The following is a 23,379-nucleotide window of genomic DNA, read 5'->3' as shown; positions in this document are numbered from 1 at the left end:
ATAGACAGAGCACGGCTAGGAATTCATATTAGTATGATTGGCTTCATTCTGAAAGTATGGATTGAGGTGATTCACTTGCATTTTGCTTATTTAACCAGTTACACAAAAAGCTTAAAGGTACTTTAGGTGATTTCTAATGTGTAACACTTTTAGTCACATTTGACCAATATCTCCACAGTATTTGCTAGCAGTCCTTTTCCTCAGTACACTGTTCAAACAAAAAAAGGTCTACGTATGTCCATGACCCTGGCTCTGTGAACTGGAAACAGTGGAGTTAGTTTGTCCCCCAAACCATCCTCTACAGTGGAGGTTCTCAGGGAGCACTGAGGGGGGAGGGGGAGCTTTCTGTCCGGTGGTGCATTTTGTTTGGAGTTTGGTTTAACACAAGTGGCTTTGGACAAAAAGTGTCTGCTAAAAACACATATGTTTATAAAACATAAACATCAACAAACATGACACCATCCATGGCTTACAGCTCCTTTAATAGTGTGCACGCACACACACACTAATTGAATGGCCTTGTCATTGTGTCACCATGGCAGTGTTAAGGTGTCTTCCAAATGGCTAACTTTGCATCACTGTGACCCTGTATACAGTTGCTTTTGAAATGCGTTTTGGGTCGTCCAATCACAAGTAGTCTGTTCTAGATTCAAGCGTACACAATCACCAAGACTCTGTGACCACACTCTAACCACTTGTCAGGGTGGTCAAAGAGATGCATTTGACCACACATCTTTTAGTGTAAATGCTAATGTGTTCTGTTGCGTCCCAGATGTGCATGCCTTTGCCACGGGGCACTGGCATTAATAGAATCTGAACACACGTCCAGCAATGTCTCTAATCTTTTAGATTAGATTAAATTAGATTCAGTTGTATTGTCATTGTGCAGAGTACAAGAACAGAGACAACAAAATGCAGTTTGCGTCTAATTAGAGTGTGGTGTATACAGTTATGTGCACTGCAGTGTAACAGTAGGCCTACCATTGTAGTGTACTAGTAACAGTAACATTATAAAAGTAGGCTAGATCTAGAAATAATTGTATGTGAAGGATGAATAACACCATATGAAGTGCAGTAGAATAGAATAACAGATAGAACATGGGTATTTTATATCTTTACTTCTTGGATGTAAACCAAGATGTGTCTCGGCTGACCACTGTGATCAAATTGATCGACACGTTCTAAAAACAAAAGTAATCAGGTTATATCAAAAACTGTGCTTGAAGTGCAAAGAAACAAGCTCAGCTCAACTGGTCATATCCTAAACTAGCTTATGGGAGCTTAACTATTTATTAAATGTTCATGGAATATGTGAGTCAGAATAAGGGTAGAGGGGCCTGTGCCAATTAAGTATCAGTGCCAGGCTATTGAAGGTATGTTTTTGAATGAGTGGATTTAGATTATTAGGCTACTTAAAAAAAACTGTATGATAATTTAACTTTACTCTTGCTGGCATTTACCAACTGTAAAGGCATTTACTCATGGCTCTATTTCTGCTTCAAAACGCGTGTTTATGTTTGCCAAGGAAGTTACGTCGACGGGGAGAACTGATTTCAGGCCTGTCATTGGTTAGTACATTAATGGGTGTGTTCAAAATAGGCGGAAGATACAGAAAGGGTGTTCGCCTAGCCGGTGAGGATGGCGTGTTTTCGTGTGTTACCGTTCTAAAGTAAACGCGTTTTGCTATATCTAAACAAAACAAAAGCACTCAGAAGTCGCAGCCATGTCCCCTGAACTGGAACAGAGCTCCAGGAATTTGCTCGTATGCGAAAAGTCAAGCTTCATAAATGAGAAAGCGCGATATGACACCCACGTGTCGAAACACTTCTTCAACTACAAGGTACTATTGAGGTACTTAGGGGCCGACATTAAGATAGACCAGTATTAATGTTGGCCTATCTAATTTAGTGTTATGCATTTTGATTTTTGCAGGTGTCTATTGTAATCCCCGAATGTGCTTCCTTGCCTGCGAGCATTGGCGGAGTCATTAACAGTTTCAACTCCCATTACCGTGTTCGTGATCTACCACTTTATAAACTTCTTGAGGAAAATATTATTGAGAAAGTCGTGAAAAAAGGTAATGCATAGTGTTTATATACAATATAAACATAACATTCATTTGACATTAAAATCACAAACCTATGCACACTCCCACCATTTTAGTAGTGTAGGCTACGTCAAACCAATTGCAACAAACACTTTGACTTGTCACACATTTTGTGTACAGTCCGTTCAGTATTGTTCCCAGGACAGTCCAGACAGCAGTACAGTTTATTTATGTACATCCCCCTCCCCCTCCCCCTCCCATGGTCGATATTGACTTCTATACTACAGTAGAGTAGTAGATCGTTTTAATGTTAAATGAATGTTGGAATTAATGCGTAATTTTTCCCCAAATAACACTATTTATTTAGCATAAGTGATATTAAAACAGATTGGAAAAATATTGTGTGTGTTTGCAGAATGCTGACTTTATATCTTTACTGTCTCAGGTCATTTTTATGCGCTTTCTTACAATACCAGAATTGATGAGGATAACACCATAGCATTTCTTCCAACTGGTAAGATGTTCAGAAGCTTTTCAACAGCTTGTCTAGAGATAAGCAACAATGAAACCATGCTTTGTGTATCGTATGTTTACACCATAACTCATTTTTGTCTGTTCTTGTGACAAAGGGCAGTTGATTCTGTCTGTCGATAAGGATACCTATGAGCAGCTGGGTTTGGAGGGAAAACCATCCCAGTATAAACATAGAAAGGTGCTGAGATATGGTGAGTCATCTCTGCATGCTGACCAGTTACTATCTTGAGCATGGTGAACTTGTGTAACAGCCAGAGGCGGACATCCCGGGTTCAGAAAGTAAAATTCCTGCCAAGTATTTGATCCAACCATTTAGTAAATCATCCTAATTAGCGGCCACGTAGATCAGATAATTAGTGATATCACATGTGTTAAGTGCACAGGTAGAAATAACATGAGGCAGGACTTGTACTTTTTGGACCCGCTATGTCCGCCGGATGTTTAAAATAATACAGCTAAGCTGACCAATGCATCTGTGCCATAGAAACTATAAAGGAAGCAAAAAGCTCAAGATATGCTGTGATGAGTAGGCTCTCTCTGTACTTGCGTTTTGTTTCATTTAAGTCCCGTATTTCTCAACCCTCTGCAGTTGTGACTGTAGACTTGACAGACAAGTTAATGAGTCCAGGTGCAAAGGGCCACCAGCGGCTGATGACCAGTCTGAAGGAATGGGTGCCAATGAAGTGTGACTTGTTGATCTCCTGCAAAATGACAGGTGAGTGACTGGGGGGCAAGTTCAATTGCATAACGGGTCACACCGATTTTGCAACGGTTTACTGATTGAACGACATGATTGAACATGATCGAAATGGTGTTCAACAAGGTTTGAGGTATTTTATTGAGGTAGGTTTTAGCAAACAGCTGCTTGCATGAACAAGTGTTCCCTGCACCATTAATTATATTGAATCAAACGCCTTGAAAGATTTTGTCCTGGTTGAACTCAAACGTCTCCCCACAGACAATAATTTGGGCACACAACTCCTACTCAAACCGGTTATATTATAGAAACCAAACATCAGGTGTGATGTACTGATGTGTGTATATATCTCTGTCCATCCACAAAGTAAAGTAAACTCACTAACCTTACCTCGGGTTTTATTTCTTAAACCATTGCTTGCTGTGGTCAGCTGCTGACGGGGATGGTGGGGCGTTGCGGACTCTCCTGTCCCAGTACAGCTTTGAGGAGTGCAGGCCTGCGCTGCAGACATGGACCCTGAAGGAGACGCCCTGCCCCTCTCTCCTCTCCTCTGACCTGCATGGAGAGAAGTCATGTGACCCACATCACTTCCTGGAGTGGCTGGGGGCAGTCAGTATGGACATCAGTTGGCAAGTGTTGGATCATTTCTAGATAGATAGATATAGATAGATACTTTATTGATCCCCAAGGGGAAATTCAAGACTTCTCACTGCTAGGTATCAACAGTATTTGGCATGCCTGGTTCTCACTGGTTTTCTGTGACTTTTCATTCCAGTGACAATGAGGCATCCAGTTTTCTTTCAACATATATCTGTCCTGAGCCACAGAGCATCATGAATCAAGGGATACTCTGCTCCATCACTGGGTTCCTGACTCCTGAAGACATATACTCACTGCTACTAGAGCTCAGGTCAGATTTCCATTTGCTCCTAATTCACTGTTGATCATGTAGTAGTAAGGGATTGTCTGATGCAGTATGAAGCAGTTGAGATCAAATTTGTCTTCAATCACTGATAATGTCCTGGAAAAAGTTCTTTAGAAGTTTGAGTCTAATTCATAACTCACTCCCCCCCCCCCCCCCCATTTCAGGCGTTATTTTGATGAGCCCAAGTTTGCCTCTTGGCTGTCCATGACTGTGTATGGCTTTATGGACAGTCCAGTCTCCTGGGGAACCACAGAACATGGGTTCCTGAAGGGTGGGGAAAACTTCTACAACTTTGTTTGCTTCAGGAACCAGGACTATTGGTTGCACATGGCCACAGGCTCACATGATGGCTGCCCACCCTAGAACCATTGAGAGAAAGTGGACATTTGGCAAATCTGGAACCAACATTTCCACACATTCTGCTACACAAATAAAACATAGTAAGCATGATAGGTGAAATAAGTTTATTTTGACAGTTGTATATATCTTATGAATCTATTAAAAAAATCTTTACAGATTGTACAGTGTAAGTGTATGTATACATTTATATATTCCATTTGTATACAAGTTCAACTATATGGAAAAGATCCAGAGACAGAAAAAAAAATACTGTACCAGTATTTTATACTAAAGGCAATCCACATTATATACAGCTCTCCACTCTGGAGGGAAACGGGTTAGGACTCCACACATACTTCTGTAGAGGTCCCTTTTAATCTCTTTCACGTTAAGGAGAAAATCATTGGAAGGTCTGCAAGGTAAGTCTTTTTTTTTTTTTTATCAGATTGATTTGTGGAACACACTCTCACGTCCAGTTATACAAGTTGCTTGGGCCTTATAGTTGGAAATGGACCATCGTTTAAATTGTTTAGTTAGAATGATGGGATGCTTCATTTTCATCACCCTTAAAAACCCATGGACTCGACATGACACTGACATGAATTTGATGAAATTATCCAATTTAGAGTAACCATGGTCTTCCAAATGAGATGAAGGTGCCATTTACATTGGGGGAACCACATCAGGATGTTAAATTAAAAGACAAATATATAAAAGATTTACCCTAAAATTAAGTGTAAAAATACATAAATCAAACTTAGGGTGGTAGATAATTATTTTCAACTTTTTAATACAGACAGACCTATATGTTCAATCAGTTTTAAATATTTAAATACTTAGCACTGCATAAATAATAATTATTTCATCACTACAAGAAAACAGTAGTTTTTTTTTTCCATAAAAGATTTCAGGGTGAAGTTAGCTAAGTAGATATTTATTCCAGCCGTTGATTACTCTAGTCTGTGAGGATGATGGGGAAAATGACCTGTGACATGGAGGAGGTTGTTTAAACAAAACACAATGGCAATACAATATTTACAAAGAAGCGTAATTAACAAACAAAACAAAAACAAATTAACCAGCACTTTACACACCACCAACCGCTGGGTAGCAGTGCACAGTGCCATGTCAGCAAGGAAGCATTGGAGGTTTCACCAAGGAAGATGGAAGGTTATGGATTATGTTTTTGTTGATTATTTTCAAATTTGTGCGGCAGACTGTCCACTTGTGGTACTAAGGACCAACACAACTGCTGTGCTTTGACATACTCCTCCCTCTAACCACAGAGGAAAAACTAAGACAACCCAAATTCCATTTTGAGTCAAAGTGCAAATTTGATCAAGTTCACATCAGGATGGGCCTTCACGAATGGGGATGTAAAAGGCAACACTTTGGATCTCCACAGGCCCTCCACACATATAGACAAGCACTCAAATGCAGCCACTTTTCCTGACAGATTCACTTCATATTTCTTTAACTTAGCATTAAATAAAAAAATGACTCTACACTTAACTTAGGCAATAGCATTGATAGTAACCTCAAACATTTTTGGTGATAAAAATGACCCAAAGCATTCGTCAGTGGCGACTTTAGCTTTGGCAATTCCACTGTGTTACTACACAAATAAGACAAACAGCAAGGTCTACAAGGTACAATCACATAATACCTTATCTGTGAAGTGTGAGCCCATCTTGTATGGTGCTTCAGGTCCCGCCGTGATGATCTTCAGAGGGCCAGTCAGTAAAAAAGTAATATGTGTGTATACAGCTCTGAGGTAAGGTATTCCTTGTGACTACCTCAAGGCCAACATGAAACCTCTGTCACAGTCCCATAGTGGAAAGCCTTCTGTTGCATGTCCCCTCTAACCCTTACACACCCACTGTGTTGTTCTCAACTCCATCAATAGCCCCGGCAACCTCACATTTCACCATGTCACACAAATGCCTAAGCTGTGCACACGTGGTTCGTTGAAGTAAAAATGTTACCGTGACTGACCACCAACTCCAAGCATAGATAGGCCAAAATAAGCATGTACACCAAATGACCTGGGAGATCACTACAGCCTTACAAAAAATCTTTTCCATGCACAGTCGGGAATTGTTTACCAGTTTAAGAGCAACCACCAGGGGCGGATTCAAACAAGTTCATCTTTTTCCTTAGATGGATGACGATCAAACTCATACTGGAGATTAGAGGATTTGTCCCATAAAAAACAAAAACAAAAAAATCTTTCATTGTTCCCTCTAGGCACTTTTGAGGATGGACTTCTTGGTCAGAAGAGGGCTTGAAGCTGCAGAAGGTCTGCCTGTTCCTCTTCTTTGCCCAGTTTAGAATTCATCCGTTTTATTCTGCAGGTATTTTAATATGGAGTCCATGCCTTGGGCCGAGCCCCAGACCCTCTTTAGCGCTTCGCACTCCCGCTCGTTGGCCTGCTCCAAGGTGGTCCGGTTGGAGTTCCGCACCAGTGCTTTGGACTCCCGCAGAACCTACAGTACCACCACAACAGCAGGAGCACGGAAGAGACCGGGAGTAACAAAAGCCAAAGGGTCCAACAGAAAAAGGAGGAGGGGGGAAAAAGAAAGGAAAAAAGGAAAGAAGGACAAAATGGTTTATGGATATGGATGCACTGTGAAGCAGTACAGAGAATTCTCAATATAGTTGCTAGTGTGCTTTAACAGTTTTATGTGTTTGTAAAACAACAAGATGTGTGATAAACGATGCTCAACTCAACTTGTAGCACCTACAATAACTCCTCTGTTAAAGCACTGTGTGTGTTTGTTGAAATGCTACCAGAATTACTGGCGCCAAACAGAGTAGATGGGTCTGCTAAAAAGTGTACATGAAGTGGTGTGTACAAGTGGAGATTTTTGGATGCAAGACAAGTCGAGATTTAACATTTCACATTTGTATGACATATAATTATGGTTGATGGCGTTAAGATTCAACCAAACGTCTTACAGCAGCTTATTGTCTTTTTTTTTGTTGATGAAAGACAATCACATGAATAGCACACATTCATTGCTACAACATAGAAGAGAAACGTAGTTAAATTATCTCTTGGAGTGTGAGCATTCAGGACACATATAAATGTTTTTTAATGAGGTTGTAGAACCAAAGACCAACAGAAACAGGGAGACGATGTGAATGTGTGGAAATGTGCTGTATGCGTGATAGAATGCCATGCCGTACACACAAATAAACAGAAACAAAAAATAAACTCTAAAATGAAATAAGGGATGACTTACAATGGAATTACAAGAGACTAGCTCCCTAATGCGCACCATGACCTCCTGCATGAAAGTGCCCGGCCACAGCACTTGTGACACGAGGCCCTTGGCGCAAGCCTCTTGAGCGGTCAGCTTCCTCCCACTCAGTAGCATCTCATTGGCCTACAGCAGGGGCGAGAGGAGAGGAGGAACCAGTGAGGAAACACATATGAAGGCGGTTAAAGTAAATAGGAAACATTAAGACACTCGAGATACTGTGTGGGAAACTGGTTTAACAACAACGTAGGGTCTATTTTAAGATGATAATGTGTGTAAATTTTTGTTTACGACCAAAACGACCTCAATTGGTGCAATCTTGAGTAAGATCGGAATGTGCATTTACAACTGAATAGCATGTTGCAGATCTTTTACCGGTAACTAGGCTCGAAAAATCACATTTATGGAGTGTGTTTCTGCAAACAAACTGAAGTATTTCTACCTTTGTAAGTATAAAGAAAGGGTGTTAAAAACAGACTGCTCTTCTTCAGGTCATGTTGTGAGGGAAAAGTCTCTACAAGTTGATTACCGAACTCTTCTTTCCTTCTCTGTCCATTGACAGGAGCTTGTGTTCAAACGATTTATACAGACTGTCTCCACACAAGATGGTGGTGAGCAAGGTAAATGCAGTGACTGAACTGAAGAAATTCAGTATTTTTTCCCCCCAAAAAATACAATTTCACTGACAATGGACACATGACGACATCAGAACTGCACTGAGTGGGTAAAAACGATGCTAATTTCCTACTGCTACAAGCTAGCAGGCTACAACACACGCACACACAGAACAAAATGATGTCTGAAGGAAGTGTGAAAGGGTTGTTATTACAATGTAATAACCACATTTTGCATAGACATTTCAAAATGGCCACTGACCGAGGCAACACCCATGATGCGTGGGAAGGTGATAGATGAGCAGGCATCAGGCGTCTGGCCAATGGTGGCATAGGGCGTCTGGAACCAGGCCTTTTCATTGGCCCAAATGACATCACACAAGGGCAATATCGAGGCACCAAGCCCTATGGCAGGCCCATTCACAGCAACTACGATGGGCTTCTTAAACTGGATAAATGTGTTCACAAATGTCCTGGGAAAACGGAGACACATGGAATATGGCTTTTACCAACATTCTATCTGAAGAACAAATTCATGCAAGAAAACAAAAAACAAACATTTACGACAATTATGAGAAATACCTTGCAGAAAAAAACAATTCTTCTAGGGACATACCTAATAGTTTCAGCCATTTTTATGCTCTCCTTCTTCCTGTCGTCAGTGAGGCGGCGTATGAAATACAGGAAGTCCAGGCCGCAGCAGAAAACACTTCCCACGGCGCTGAGCAGCACCAGCTTACTGTCATCAGCCGCCGCAGTGGCCATGGCACTCTGTACTTCCTTCATCACCTGAACACACACACACATTCAGTATGAACACAAGGTAGGGGTGGCACGGTTCACAAAATCTACGGTTCGGTTCGTATCACGGTTTAGGGTCACGGTTTTCGGTTCGGTGCGGTTCTTGTTGTTATTTTTTCTTTTACTCTTTAACACTCCAGAAACATATTTCAGCACATAGCTTAATCATCCACAATTAGGCTAGTGTATTTAGAGAATAGTTATCATTAGGGGTGGCACGGTTCACAAAATCTACGGTTCGGTTCGTATCACGGTTTAGGGTCACGGTTTTCGGTTCGGTGCGGTTCTTGTTGTTATTTTTTCTTTTACTCTTTAACACTCCAGAAACATATTTCAGCACATAGCTTAATCATCCACAATTAGGCTAGTGTATTTAGAGAATAGTTATCATGTAATAATGCACAAACTGAATTTGACTTCACATAAAGCACATTATTGTCTGAGGAAACTTTAAGCTTCAGTTGAGATTTTGATAAAGCAAGAGGGAAGACATCGATGATTTCAAGAATCTTTTCATTTATTTGGCAGGGATGGTGCACCAGCACAAAATGTAGGTCGTCCACCCATATTTTTTATTGCATCGCCTTTTTATCGCTCTCCTTTCATATAGTGTGAATGATTTTTTAACAAGATGTAAAGCTTGTCTTTATTTGAAACACACACACATTATGTAATTATTTATTCATTCTATATACTGACATGTCTGATATTCATAACAGCAAACTTTATGCAGATTATAGCCTACTATTCATTATAACTCCACCTCTTAAATTCAGCTGTCTGGCTGAAGCCTCAAAATATTGTAAACAAAGTAGCAGGCTAAGCTCATCATACTCTACTGGTTGGACCGTTCAGTTTCCCCACATGTGTTTTAGTTTCAAGGTAAGCTAATACTTTTTCTCCTTGGGACAGGGCCTTTTAAGCCTTGGAGTTGAAAACATTGGTATTGAGATGGTCAGTCAACTTGAATGCAAGAGATTTTATCAAATGTCTGATGCTAACCGTTTTTAACAGTAATTTAGCTAATCGTTTTCTGTGCGTCATTGCGTTCACGATTGTGAATGTTCTATTTGGATTAATGTGCATGTCGAGGGCGGGTGTGAGCGCGCACGAGAGCGGGCCAAGGAGAATGAGTTTACTTCTACTGTTTGGTAAAGTTGCACGCATAGTCTACAGTTGTGGAAGAACATGCTTCCACCCGAGCAGGGTCAGGTGCATCAGTTTGACCACGCTAGGGATGATCTCTCGCACTTGTCATTTCTAAAACCTTGCGCGCAGCACTCAAAACTCCATACTCCTACTCTCGCACGTAAGGGAAACACGTCGTCACATATGGGAATCAATTGCGCATGCCATAACTAGCCTGAACCGTAGGACCGTACGACGAACACACACTCCGAACCGTGACATGCGAACCGCACGGTTCGGAGCATTTTTCAAAAACCGTGCCACCCCTAACACAAGGCAAGCAAGACTGGCCAACTTTATACCTACTATCTCATATCAGATCAGCTTACATTTCAATCTTATGTTTCAATCTGAAACGTCCAGTCATGCATTTTTGATGAGCATGTGCGTTGCATCACTCAAAACAATCCCACCTTCTACTGAGTGACTTACAAGGATTGCAACAACAGCAGCATCATTCAAGCACATTAATCGGCCAAGTAGTTTCAACAAATCACACTAGCTCTGAGTACCCAGAAGACGTATGGGAAACAAGGCAGGTCCAAGTTCCTGCCATGATTAAAAATGATGTTTACAAGAAAAGAGGAAGTGAACAGTAAACGAGCATGAAGTGAGAGTGCTGTCTTTCAGCGGCACTGTATGCATCCCCGAATAGAGCAAAGACTAAAAAAAAAAAAAAAAGAGAAACACATGGCAAGTTGGCAACAGAACTTCACACCAAGCCATTTGATCAATGTTTCAATGAAATGTTTTTATAACGCATTGTGCTGTGGTAGTTGATAGATAGGACAACCTTGTTGATTATAACACGAGAAATGTACTTTTGTTGCTTCCATTTATAATGACACTGTCCTGCTGCCATTTGTTTCCCTCAGAGCCATATGGCTTTGGTTTCCATGTATTGTACTGAACCCACTACATTTAAAAGTATATGGGAGTTGTTGAGGGGAAACAGGTTTGTCTGCAATAGAAGAACCGGAGAAAGGTATTGCTCTTACTGTATCTCTGGTATAACACCAAAACATTAGTTTCACCATTCTAATCTCTAATGATCTTTTGACCACTGTTCTGTCCTGTTGCCCATTTATATGACAAAAGAGCAAAAAGTTAAACTTGTCTTTCGATGTCTTGTTTGCAACAATGGCTTGCTGCTTAGCTACCTGTCTATGAAGCTAAGTATAAGGTAGGTACCATAGCAACGATACACATAAAACCAATTTCCACATCGCATTGTTCTAACTCTCACCTTTTGGAATTCTAGAGATGAGCCTTCAAAATGTGAATATCCCAAAAAAGTAATTTTAAAAATCGCTAGGTGGAAAATTAGTACATGTTGTTGCTGTAATGTTTTATTCCTAACTAAATAACTAGTTCTCCAACTTAGCCGAGTAAGGTAGTTTAGCAACAACCCATCCTCAAAACCTGGGTATTCTTTAAAACTTGTGGCACCTTGTTATTTCAGGAGCCTTGCATTTTTTTTCCGTTTGCGTCTTGCTCATATAAATGTGAGGTGCATCGCAATGGTCAAGTTGCATCAAAACAACTGAATTTGAGCACTTGGCGGAGGAGCTATCATTTTGTGAAGAGACAACAGCACGTAGACTCATTTTAAACATTCCATACAATAAACCAGCTGTGATCTGTAAGACTACCAAATGAGTGTTAGCACCATGGGCTAATCCACTAGTGCTTCCCATACTTGGGTATGGTGCAGTGTGGAACTTCAACCACCTCAGGGTCTTATTGGAATAGACCAAATCTGCTGTGGGCTTGTGTGATTGGTGCCCCAGTCATGCGTCCCATGGTGGCTACTGACCACACCTGTGTTGGTGCTGACTACCCTCCACCATGCCTTAGTTATGCTGCTTTAGCATAGCGCTGTCATGGGCTTTTCATGTGTAAAACTCCTCTTCTCCCCTCTCCCTGTCTCTCTTAACTCTCCCTCTTTCCTTCTCTCCCTGTACTGTCATTCAACTCCCTCTACTGCCCTCTCCCCCTCTGCCTTTTCCCTCTATAGTATAATAATCTATATCGCCATTGATATGCTTATTAATACCAACAAACATGACTTATAGTATTACTAACCTACTTTATTTCTCTTCCCTTTCCCCTATACCTCACCTGTGAGGTAAACCATTACCAGTCTTCAGCCATCTTTGTGCCTGGCCCTCATCACACCTGACGTCCCATCCCTATGACTGCCCTACCATCGCCATCGCCATCCCTATGACTGCCCTACCATTGCCTGTTGTGGTTCCCTGCCCGGATTCCAGGCCCACGCATCCTAGCGACCCATTACTTTCCGAAATTACTCATGGACAATTTATTCCCTACACTGGACTATTTGAACTTTCTGATACTACAAATGACTTTACTCTACTGTAACTGACCCTAGGCAGATGGGTTGGGCCCTTGAGTAGTGGATCTGTCTGAGGTTTCTTCCTATATGCATCTCCAATTCTATGGATTTTTTCCTTGCCCCTGTTGCCCATGGGCTCTCTTTGAAACACGCCATGCGCCATGAGACATGTGTAATGTTTTGCCGCTCAATAAGTAAATTAAATTAAATGAGTAGGGTGCTGTATAAAGTGAGTCCTTTAGTGAGGAATGGTCACTGCTCGCAATAACAGTAGTAGCAAAATGTACACTCACATCTGGGTTCAGGGAGTTGTTCTCCGAAGATTTTGTAGAGAACAGAATGTGTGTGAAGCCATCCTGTTTCTTCACCACGATGTCCCGATAGCGGTAGGCACTCTCCGTCTGACGGACGCTGAACCGTAAACGTTTGTCAAAGGCAGCTGTGCGCTCTTCAAAGCGTCGCTTCCCACTCACTCCAGAGGCACTCGTTACTCCGGTAACCGCGGTCTGCAAGTTAGACGTCCCATTAGCTGGCGACGTCTCCGTGAAGGTGGAAGTACCTTTGAGAAAACAAGTAAGCAAGGACTGTTACAAGAACAATTAATTCGAGCGATATATCTGTGATATAACCACCACACATGCAAACCACTTTACCTTTTCCGTTGAGGATGCGCATAGCTGCAGGCGTGATGGGGAGCTGTGGAGAGGTCAGAGTGGTCTGCGTGCGAGGCCGCGTGCCCATGCGCGCCCTCTCCTCCCCAGGCCCCAGCAGGATGCCCACCGGCTTCTCCAGCAGTGCCACCTCGGGGGGCACCGAGTCCGGCTCCTGCCCGCCCTGCTCAAGGCCCTGGGCGGCCTCGCTGGGCGACTCCTCTGAGTCAGTCCGACTGTTCATGGGACTTTTAGGCACGAGGATTTTGATGCCGGACTTGGCGAGATCCATGCTCCGGCGTACAGTATTAACAGCTGGCGATACAGTCAAGCCTGAGCCGGCAACACCATCGGTGACAGCACCTGATCGTCTATACTTTTGGTTTGACATCTGCTGCTGCTGCTGTTGTTGTTGTTGTTGTTGTTGTTGTTGTTGTGGCCGTTGTTGATACTGTTGCATGCCAAATGAGTCCTTCAAATCGGGCAAGTGCTGTTGCTGTTGCTTTGTGGGGCTAATGGCTAGCACTGAAGGAGTGGGCGAGCTAACAGTCTTTGCCAGAGGCTGGCTGACACTGGGGTTGTGGGGCGGCGGTCGCGAGATCTGCTTGCGTGCGTTGTTGCTGCCACCAGCGGACGAATGGTTGAAGCTGATGTGGGGTGAGCTGCGCGTGGAGCGGATGAGCGAGCCGTCCCGCTGCCTCTCGCTCATCTGCCGGTTGAACTCGTGAATGAACTCCATGCAGTTGGCCAGGTGCGTCTCTGGCTCCCACGTGTCCCCCTCGAAGCCATAGCCGCGCCAGCGGACCAGGTACTCCATCTTGCCCTTCTTGTTCTTCCGCTTGTCTACGATCTTCTCGACCTGCAGAGAGGGAAATGCAAGGTGGATAAGTCTTCTGGCAGAGCGGTAGGTGTTTTCTTAACTCAATAGGCTGGTATTGTTCCATTTCGTCAAAATAATTCTTTATCCTTAATCTAATCCAGAAATCCACCTTAAATGTCTTTCGAACCACTCTTGTTGTATTCTGAATTATGCTTTTAATAATCATGAATCATCTGAAACAAAACAAGATGTCAGATACACTACGGCTTTACTACATAGACCATATGATCTTGGTTTGTTTCAGATGTGGCAAAAGAAAAATGTGGGAAAAAATATTTGATACAAGTTTGCTAATGAGTGTTTGAATGCACACACACAAAAATGTTACCACAACTGAATTTATGACCCACTGATCTCAAAGAGCATGGATTTCAATAGACATAGGCCATGTCTGACTACTAAATGACGATTAGATTCAGCATAGATTCAGCATTGTTTTCTCTGATAGGCAACTCACAGCTATCTGGTTTTCTTCAAAGACAGACAAACTTCATCAGCTCAGGTGTTAAGTTTCTTTAAAACATTATTGAGTAAAGGAAAATAATCTTTTGAAGGGGTTACTTTCAATAATTAATGATATATATAATTAGGCAATATGGCACGTGTCAGAGACAGGTTGGTAAAGGATATGCCCACAGCAGTGATTCAGCCGAGTGACGCAGGTAATCACAGCCGTGGGTGCATCCTTTATCAACCCCTACAATCACGAACGCTCTGCTGCAGTTGCAGTTACAGTTCGACTGTAATTATGTGAAGTTATGAAATTGCTGCTCTCTTGCTTTGAATGAATGTACTGTAGTGTTGGACAACACCATGCAAAATGTGGAGTGATAACTAGTGGCGAGGAGACCAGGAGGGGGGGGGTGTCCTGGGATAAGCCCAGTGTCGTGGAATGCCTCTCGTCCAATCAGATATAAATGGTTTGTATTTGCACCACACATACAGTATCTCAACAGCATGAAATGCCAGTACGTTCCAAGCGTCTGCATATGGGTCATTCCATATCAAAGCAGATAAGGTTGCTCCTGCACCTTCTCGGATTTTGTTCAAAACTTGTCTACATTAAATTGGTCCAAAACTAAGTCCTGTAAAATATTTCTGTTAAAATAGATAGCGGTAGCTAGTAGGAACATGAAAATATATGTAGCTCTTAGTATGGGCATTGGGTATGCCAATATACTATGCCAAAGTACCATAGAAGATAAATATCATACAGTACTGTGCAAATGTTTTAGGCACCCATTAGTCAGTTTTTTGTTTCAGCAATGTTATGATGAGCATTATTGATTTCTCATCTTTGTATTAGAATTCAACCAGAAGCGGACACTGTATTCCCACCTACAATTAAAGCAACACTAAAGAGTTTTTCGTACCTTAAAATAATGTTTCCAAAATCATTTCAGCGGTTCATCAACTCGTAACAGGGTGAACGGCACTTCAACTTTCACTTCGCGGCCCTCTATCGGCTATACCCGCACTATGCAACTTTATGAGGTGGGGTAGTGTATCTGTAGTTTGATGAAAAGAGACATCAGAAACTACAAATTTTACTTGCTTCGATGTCGCAATACATCATACTTTCATAAAATCATGCAACATATTCTACCTTGTGTAGCGTTTGTGCGACAGAGGAAAAGTGCTTTAGTGTTGCTTTAACAGGGTCACCGGAGATGTACAGTATGTTTCAGGTGGCATGTTTTTGACAGTGTAATGACTTAAAAGGAGAGAAATCAACAATGAAAAAATATGAAACCCTGAACAATATTTTACTGGTGTTAGCCTAGTCTTCAGACGTAAGCTTAAACGTTATGAAGACAAACTTTGGACACAATCTGAGATGGTGTGGCAACGATTTTCCTGGAGCCTAAGCAGACATGTCTTGTAAGTGTTGATGTGACTGAATTTTCCAATATTAGACCCATGGATGGTGGATTTTTAGGGGTCTATCGTGCACCCGGCGCAAGGTGGCGCAAAGTGCAACGCAAGGCTTATTCTTATATTACACTCAATAAAGTGAGGAATTTTTCGCCATGCGCTTCACTTTTATTAAACCTTTCACCCAAGGGTGTGGCAATTGATGACATAAGGTGTGGTCTGGCCCATGGTCCAAAAAAACCTTTCTTACACCCTCTAAAAATCATTGTGCCACTGACCACGAAAAACCTGGTCTATAGTGAAAGGTTATAGCATGTATAAAGCATCCAAGTTAGCCTCCGACATGACAGCCGCATTTACGTAGCCTATGCCAATTAATAGAACTCGACGGACAATGCAGTGTCTAGCTTTTTAATATCTATGGGTGAAAAGACGTAGGGTCTAAAACAAAATATGCCTAGGCCTACTTGAGAAGGAAAAAATGCAGACTCTGAACTGAACTGTAAACAAATGGAGACTAAATTGTCATTATTTTTGCTATATTAGGCTACAGTGTGTATTTCTGTTCCATTTTTGGTTGGTGGTGTGCCACAGGACTTTTCTATTATAAAAAACGAACATACTGAGTCCCAAGCGAGAAAACCAGCCAAGCAAAAAGTGCCGCTCTGCCAAATCTGGCGAGAATCATGACACATTATCTTGTCAGTAGATAGGCTAGCTCTTTGGAGATAGTTTTTGCCTGTTGTTAATCATTCATCTCCACAATAAAAACATTTGCATTGTGTACATGGGGGATAAGTCACAAGAAGTTTGCTATTTGCAATAGCAGAGTAACAAATACACTGCGACTCTAGAGGGAGTTCTACAATATCGTTACACCCAAAACATACCCATGACTAAATAAGAAACATAAGAACAACCCTTTTGCACCCAGCGTTTGATCACAAAATCACGCCATTAAATTAGTGAATGTGGACTGGCCATACCTTTAATGTCTATAAACTTTGTGCCTCTGACCATCTGTTTCTCATCGCCACAATTAGGGCCCTAGAACCATAATGCAGGCTTTAAAGTATTGTAGATTGTAATGTGTACTGCTTAACAAATCATTCAATGCTGATAAAGTTAATATGTTACCGTTTCTGTTAAAACAAAATAAAGGCAAGTTTCCTAAGCAAATGAGCGGAAGAGACTGGGATGGGATTGAGAAATGACCATGGATTAAAACCATGTCTTCGTCGGTGTGGACATGTTGGGCCAGTACATGGACCATGGTACATAGTCACACCACAGCTCCCCACGATTAGGAATATTTTAGAACAATGCACCAATGTGTAGGCTAATGTATGCACATTTCAGATTGATTTCTCTTTTTCATGTATGAACCAATGAAATTACGTCTATAGGGTCGCAGCAGCATATATTCCATTTAAAATCTGATGATAATTTCAGGCCTGCAACAGTTACATACAGTAGTATGTCTGCTAAATTCAAAAGAGTCTAATTCAGTCAGGAAACATTGAGTACCTTGCTGATTAATCTCTCTCTCTCTGTCTGAACCAGCCAATTAGATTCTTATGTTATGGCACTTGATCAAATGTAGTACTATTTGGTAGACTCCATGCAGCGCCTGCACAAGGAAGTTTTTCCCACTCTCCCTAGCTCCACCTTTCTAGATCTTCATGAAATAGTGTTGTCTTGCTCAGCAGACTCATTTCTTTATGATGCTGTCTTTGCTCTGTTGTGTTTTATATCAGCGGTAGCAGCAGAAATGCAACTGTGCCACTAGGCCAGCAGCAGCATCTATCAGCCACAGCAGCTTACAAAAATGCAGTCGACCATTACATTACATTTATTCTGCAAGTTTCCTGGCAGATACTGAAACATAAGAGTACACTTCTTTGTTGCCTTATAAAAGCAATCAGTAGCCTAATCTTTTTTTTTTTTTTTTTTTGATGGAATCCTATGGGAGAAGAGGCTAAATTACCCTAAACAAAATCTTCCATAACTTAAGGCCTAAGATGAAAAAAGTATAGTTTGTGAGAGGGGACCATTTTTCTCCACGTAAGTGAATGAGAATCATTTCAGCTAAACTAAGATTAGGCATCGTTGAAGAATTGTTTATCTTGGTTCCGAGGGATACATGAGTGACCCAAGCAAAAGCTAGTTAGCTGTTGCGTTTGTGTCAATGAGAAACGGCTAAGATTGCTGTTTCCTCATAAGAAAATCTCTGCTTGATTTCAGCTGAATTATCCACTAACTCAGGGGCAGGCAACCTGCAGTCCGAGGGCCACATACAGCTTTTTAACTCCTCTCTAGTAGCTCTCTGGCTTTCTCTAAAAATGGAAGTTCTAAAATATGTTTAACAATTTCATACAGTCATTAAGCTTCAAGTTGCTCCAACACATTACAGTTTGTGAAAATATTACACCGTGCAATAAGGAGTATGGCGAGAATGCCACATGTCTGAGGCTAATTAAGATATTTGAACTGATTTCTTTTAAATGTTCCGTTATCTTTGCGGCCCCAGACAGATTTACTTTTATTTCTGATACAGAAAGGGCCCTTTTAAGAGAAAAGGTTGCTGACCAGTACACTAGATGATACAGTAATTATGGAAGAGGTGAAATATATTAGGTTTGACAGGCTGACAGGAAGGGAAGGGGAAATAGCATTCATTTAACAATAGCCTAAGGGTTAAACCCTGACATGCATGTTGCATCTTACCTGTCTATCTAAATATGAAAATACAACAAGGTAGGCGGCAAGCAGCATCAGGCTCAACAAACCAGTGCTGCTGCTGACCTCAGCCTTAAAAACAGTCTGTCTTAGGTAACTATACACAAGTCCTATAAGTCATTAACTCAAATGATTCCAGCACCATGGAGAGCAAAGACACAGGGAAAAATGGAATTTCCATTGTATGCACTAACGGCTTTGGCAGAAATACATGTCCATACTCCATGTTATACACTATACAAATTCTGAACTGTATTCAGTTTAGCCCTGCATCGCCCCATTTGAAGCAAAACAAATATAGTCTTGAACTTTCGCAAAAGCCTATCAACATTGGATGCCTAGAAGTATGGTGCAGGGACACTTGTCAGTGGGTTTAAAATGTCTCAAATCTCCCCAAACAAGGCATACATTTGGTCTGAATATGGTTGAGAAGGAAAATGACGCTTTGAGCATCAGGCATTCCAAAACAACTGAATACCTCCAGAAAGGGGGGAAAGTTCACTGGTAAACCGCAAAGGTGAGTGGTGCTTTTTTCAAGGTACAGGTAGGTTTTAGACAGGAAAACAGCACACAACTTGTTTGTGTTTCTTGTCACTTGCAATGTTACATCAGTAAGACTCTACAACTATACTGAAGATAAAACTGTAGTGCTCTTATACATTCTACATCCATTGTCCAAGTTTCAGAAAGATATTTGTGGACATCAGTACTGGTAGGAAATGAGTATTGCAAACTGTAAAAAGACTAAAAAGAGAGAGAGACATTTGGCATGTTATCCTCTTCTCTGTGTTATTAGAGTTTGATAGTTGGGAGACGTATGTCATTTGTTTTCCTCAATCCAAACCTTAAAGTGCTATTGTTAGGTGGGGACATTCTTACCTGTAACTCTTCAGGCTCCAAGCAACCAACTCAGTCATTCCAAAATGATGGTAGTTCTTATCATTACGTCCAAAAAGAATACTAACACAAACATGTATCGCTTTAACAGCATGGGACATAACTAGTTAATTGGAGCAACGTTACATGGTTAATCAAAACATGAAACAAAGGGAAAGTTACGCTAACGTTACAAATCTAAGCTAACAATCTCCATCACAAGGGGGTCGACCAACGTTACAAGGATTTAGGAACATCCACAACACAAGATTGAAATTCACCCTTCTAAATAGCCGCATATTTGACAACTTAGCTGGGATAGCTGGTCCAAAGTAAGGCCTTTTTGTTATTAGCCATCACTCAATCCCCTGGTTTGCCTGATTAATAGCCAGCAAGGTAGCTAGCTACTTTTGAGACGACCACATTATGTTCGCTTCATCATCAAAGTGACCAATTTATTACACACAGAAACTACTTCCGTGGAATACAAACTAGTATTGGCACTAACTCTACACGATTGATATCAAGCTAACTACCGCATTCTAGTGAGGGGAAACACAAAAGCAACGTTAGCTTGGAACAGTTCACTAAGTTGGAAATGCACAGCAAGCAAGCAAGCAAGCAAGCTAGCTAGCTTCTACTTTTCTCTTAGCGAGCGTGCTAGCTAACGCTAGCGCGACGTTACTAAGGCGAGTCAGTAGCTACCACACATGATGACCCCAATGGACCAAATGTTCAGACGGTTTACACAAAAACACAAAAAAAGAATTAGACGTTGCCCAATTGCAGGTCAACTTTAAGGTGTTTAATTTCCATACCTCGTAGAGCTCTTCCGAGGCCATCATACACAGATATTTTGTCGACGTTCAGCTAATCCGGTTCGAACTGAAGACACTTTTTTTCTCCAGTTGCAGTTGTCTTTGGCCTCTCCTCCTCCCTCCCCGATCACGGAGATGGGGTTCACACTCAACCACGAGATCGCTGTCTTTACGAGGTTTATTATTTGACACTACCTTTCTATTTTCAGTGTTTAAGCAACTAATAATAGGACAATCATCAGACTCTCAACTAACGCCAGACCTTACTTTCGGTGAAGGCACTCAGTTTCTGCCAATGCCAGCGTTAACTAACGCTATGCGCAGAAACGATTGCGCGATGGCACAGTGGAGCTTCCCAACCATGTTCTCAACCAACAACTAGGCTACAGGATGTCTCAATCGCTCTCTGATGACAATAATAGGATATAGGTTTAGTACAGGCTACTTGTTGATACTTTATTCGTGCCTTTATGATGAACACGAATTTTACAAAATAATATTCTGCGATGGGAACTGTCAAACATCACTAGGCCTACATGGGGCCAGGTGTATGGGTCCCCCCTGGCCCCTCATGTTAATTCTCTAGGTGGGTGGGGAGGGGTGAATGAACTATGAGCGACTATCTGCAATTGTGTGATGTTTTAAGATGCTTTTTTAGCATTCATTCCTGAACATTCCATAGGCAACAGGCTTATGGAAGAAAATGCCATCCGATTGACAACAAAACAAAAATCCCGACTGGAGGTGCTGCATTGAGGTCTGATGTCTGTAGGCTAGGCCTATATCATCTGCCTTCTGAGTTAGGCCTCTCTGAAAACTGTCAACCAGCAGGGCAATAAACCTGCCAGACTAGCCAGAGTAGGCTCACAGTAAAAATGACTGGGTTTAAAACAACAACCTAAACTCTACTCAACCAGGCTGGGTGAACCCTGCCTAAAAGATTGAGCTAGTATGGTGAAAACCAGACTCAACCAGTCCTGGAATGAGCCAAATATCTTTTTGGAGAATGTGCCTTCACTGCAGACTAAGGGCTCTATTTTGGCAATCAGAAATGTGGCACAAAGCTTATTCTTATCTTACACCGAGTGGCATTTTGTTCCATGCACTCCTCTTTTGTGCCCAGGGGTGTGGTATGGTGTGGTCTGGCGCATGATCCAAAAATCGCTATCTTACACCCTCTAAAAATCATAACGCCACTGACCAAGAAAAACCTGGTCATACAGTATATGCGGGCATAAGCTGAAGGTGCACAAGGTCCTCATATACATATATAATAGGATTTTTATTCAGTCATTAAGTCATTATTGGCTATAAGTGCTTTTTCATATGTTTTAGATGGTAACCCATTGTCAGTCAATAGGGAAAGTCATAAACTGTGTCAAACTGTTTTGTCATTGACTATGAATGAGATCAAGTTAGTTTCACTTGCCTGAGTTCAAATAATAGACGAGTGCAGATGTATAGCCTATCACAAACAGGTTTTAGTAAAGCATGGATTAGTGGAATTGAATGGCACTATAAATGTGCCTCTGACTATCAAATATACCGATGCACTGCTTGAAGTTGCGCTGCTTGGGGGGGTGGGGGGGGGGGGTGGGGGGCGGGTGGAGGGGTGGACGAAGCAAGACGATGGTGAGCTAGACTCTTTTTTCCATAAAGGTGTACGTTCCTTTCACTAAAAACACATGAGACATACTTTCTTCTGTGAAAAAATGAAGTATGTTTCATGTCGATTTTGTGGCATCAGTGCATTCTTTGGATGTACTGTAGGCTAAATTCTGTGAATTTCTGTCCATATGGCACTTTGAATGACACAACTGTCTAAGACAATGATCAGACTTTCACATAAAATCTAACACGTACCATATTCTTTGCACGCTAGTTTTGTGAAATTCCACTCTTAGGGGGGCCTGCAAATCACATTTCTGTTAGGATAGATTATTGCTGCCTGCAGATATTGTGGTATTTGAATATATTACTGTTATTAGGATATAGTGTGTCAAACATTTGCTGTATTTAACTAATTTGGATTATACATTAGCCTAACCCGACACACACACACACACACACACACACACACACACACACACACACACACACACACACACACACACACACACACACACACACACTAACTCAGGCAAAACACATCACATACACAATCACACATTGTGAAGCATGGTTTAGCTGCTTTTATCCCAAGGACGTTTGGTGTCCATCCTGTCCATCCATGTGTTGTTCACATGATGAAACTTGGTATGGTTTGCAATGTGCAGACTATGTGCATAGTTGTTGTTAGATAAGAGAATGAGTATTCTGTAAACTCAATGCAAAATGCACAAAATATGACAACCGTTTCGCTAGTGTGGCAACCAATTGTTTGTTAAGCTACAGTTAGCTACTTTGTCCTGAGGGAAATTTGTTCACTGCATTATACACTGGAGGACACACATTCAGAGCAGTCAGTCCCCACCCCCCGCTCTTATACAATATTTCCTCAATCAACTAGTCACCCGTCAGTTATAAGTCCAATTTCCTAAGGTGATGTGAAGAGCTACATACCTGTCTCCCTTTTCTTGTCAAAGGTTTTGGAGAAAGTGGTTTTCAAGCAGGCCTGTGACTTTCTGTATCAGAGCAACCACTAGACCCTGGTTTCAAGAGGTGGTTTCTGAAGCTGCTCTTGAAGCATTGAAAGATATGTTGATGTAACAGCTATTCCCCAACATTAACATTCAGCTTGACTCATCTTCACTGAAGCCAACTAGATCAGCATG

At 41.6% G+C, this 23,379-nt stretch overlaps 2 protein-coding genes across 2 annotated transcripts; one reads left to right on the top strand and one right to left on the bottom strand.

Annotated features, from left to right (window-relative positions):
• Positions 1-1,589: 1,589 nt before the first annotated feature.
• rpp40 (ribonuclease P/MRP 40 subunit) lies at positions 1,590-4,701 on the top strand. The gene is made up of 8 exons (XM_062529209.1): positions 1,590-1,840; positions 1,933-2,077; positions 2,493-2,561; positions 2,677-2,772; positions 3,171-3,296; positions 3,709-3,907; positions 4,054-4,188; positions 4,368-4,701. Exons 1-8 carry the CDS (start codon positions 1,724-1,726, stop codon positions 4,564-4,566), a joined length of 1,086 nt encoding a protein of 361 aa, XP_062385193.1. The 5' UTR covers positions 1,590-1,723; the 3' UTR covers positions 4,567-4,701.
• Positions 4,654-20,930, bottom strand: cdyl (chromodomain protein, Y-like). The gene is made up of 7 exons (XM_062529194.1): positions 20,606-20,930; positions 13,421-14,276; positions 13,061-13,326; positions 9,036-9,208; positions 8,682-8,892; positions 7,788-7,931; positions 4,654-7,028 (listed from the first exon to the last, which is right to left on the bottom strand). Exons 1-7 carry the CDS (start codon positions 20,630-20,632, stop codon positions 6,870-6,872), a joined length of 1,836 nt encoding a protein of 611 aa, XP_062385178.1. The 5' UTR covers positions 20,633-20,930; the 3' UTR covers positions 4,654-6,869.
• Between the last annotated feature and the right edge of the window lie 2,449 nt (positions 20,931-23,379).

This window comes from Sardina pilchardus, chromosome 2 (assembly GCF_963854185.1).
Source record: "Sardina pilchardus chromosome 2, fSarPil1.1, whole genome shotgun sequence".
Classification (NCBI taxonomy): domain Eukaryota; kingdom Metazoa; phylum Chordata; class Actinopteri; order Clupeiformes; family Clupeidae; genus Sardina; species Sardina pilchardus.
Note: the sequence above shows the minus strand (reverse complement) of the source record. Positions and strands in the feature narration are given on the sequence as shown.

Excerpts from the sequence above, each read along its gene's own strand:
- cdyl (XM_062529194.1), bottom strand. The coding sequence starts at position 20,632 with ATGATGGCCTCGGAAGAGCTCTACGAG. Across the intron at positions 14,277-20,605 it reads CCTCGGAAGAGCTCTACGAG|GTCGAGAAGATCGTAGACAA; the intron begins GTATGGAAATTA and ends CCCTCTCTGCAG. Across the intron at positions 7,932-8,681 it reads GCATCATGGGTGTTGCCTCG|GCCAATGAGATGCTACTGAG; the intron begins GTCAGTGGCCAT and ends CCCCTGCTGTAG.
- rpp40 (XM_062529209.1), top strand. The coding sequence starts at position 1,724 with ATGTCCCCTGAACTGGAACAGAGCTCCAGGAATTTGCTCGTATGCGAA. Across the intron at positions 2,078-2,492 it reads TGAGAAAGTCGTGAAAAAAG|GTCATTTTTATGCGCTTTCT; the intron begins GTAATGCATAGT and ends TTACTGTCTCAG. Across the intron at positions 4,189-4,367 it reads TCACTGCTACTAGAGCTCAG|GCGTTATTTTGATGAGCCCA; the intron begins GTCAGATTTCCA and ends CCCCCATTTCAG.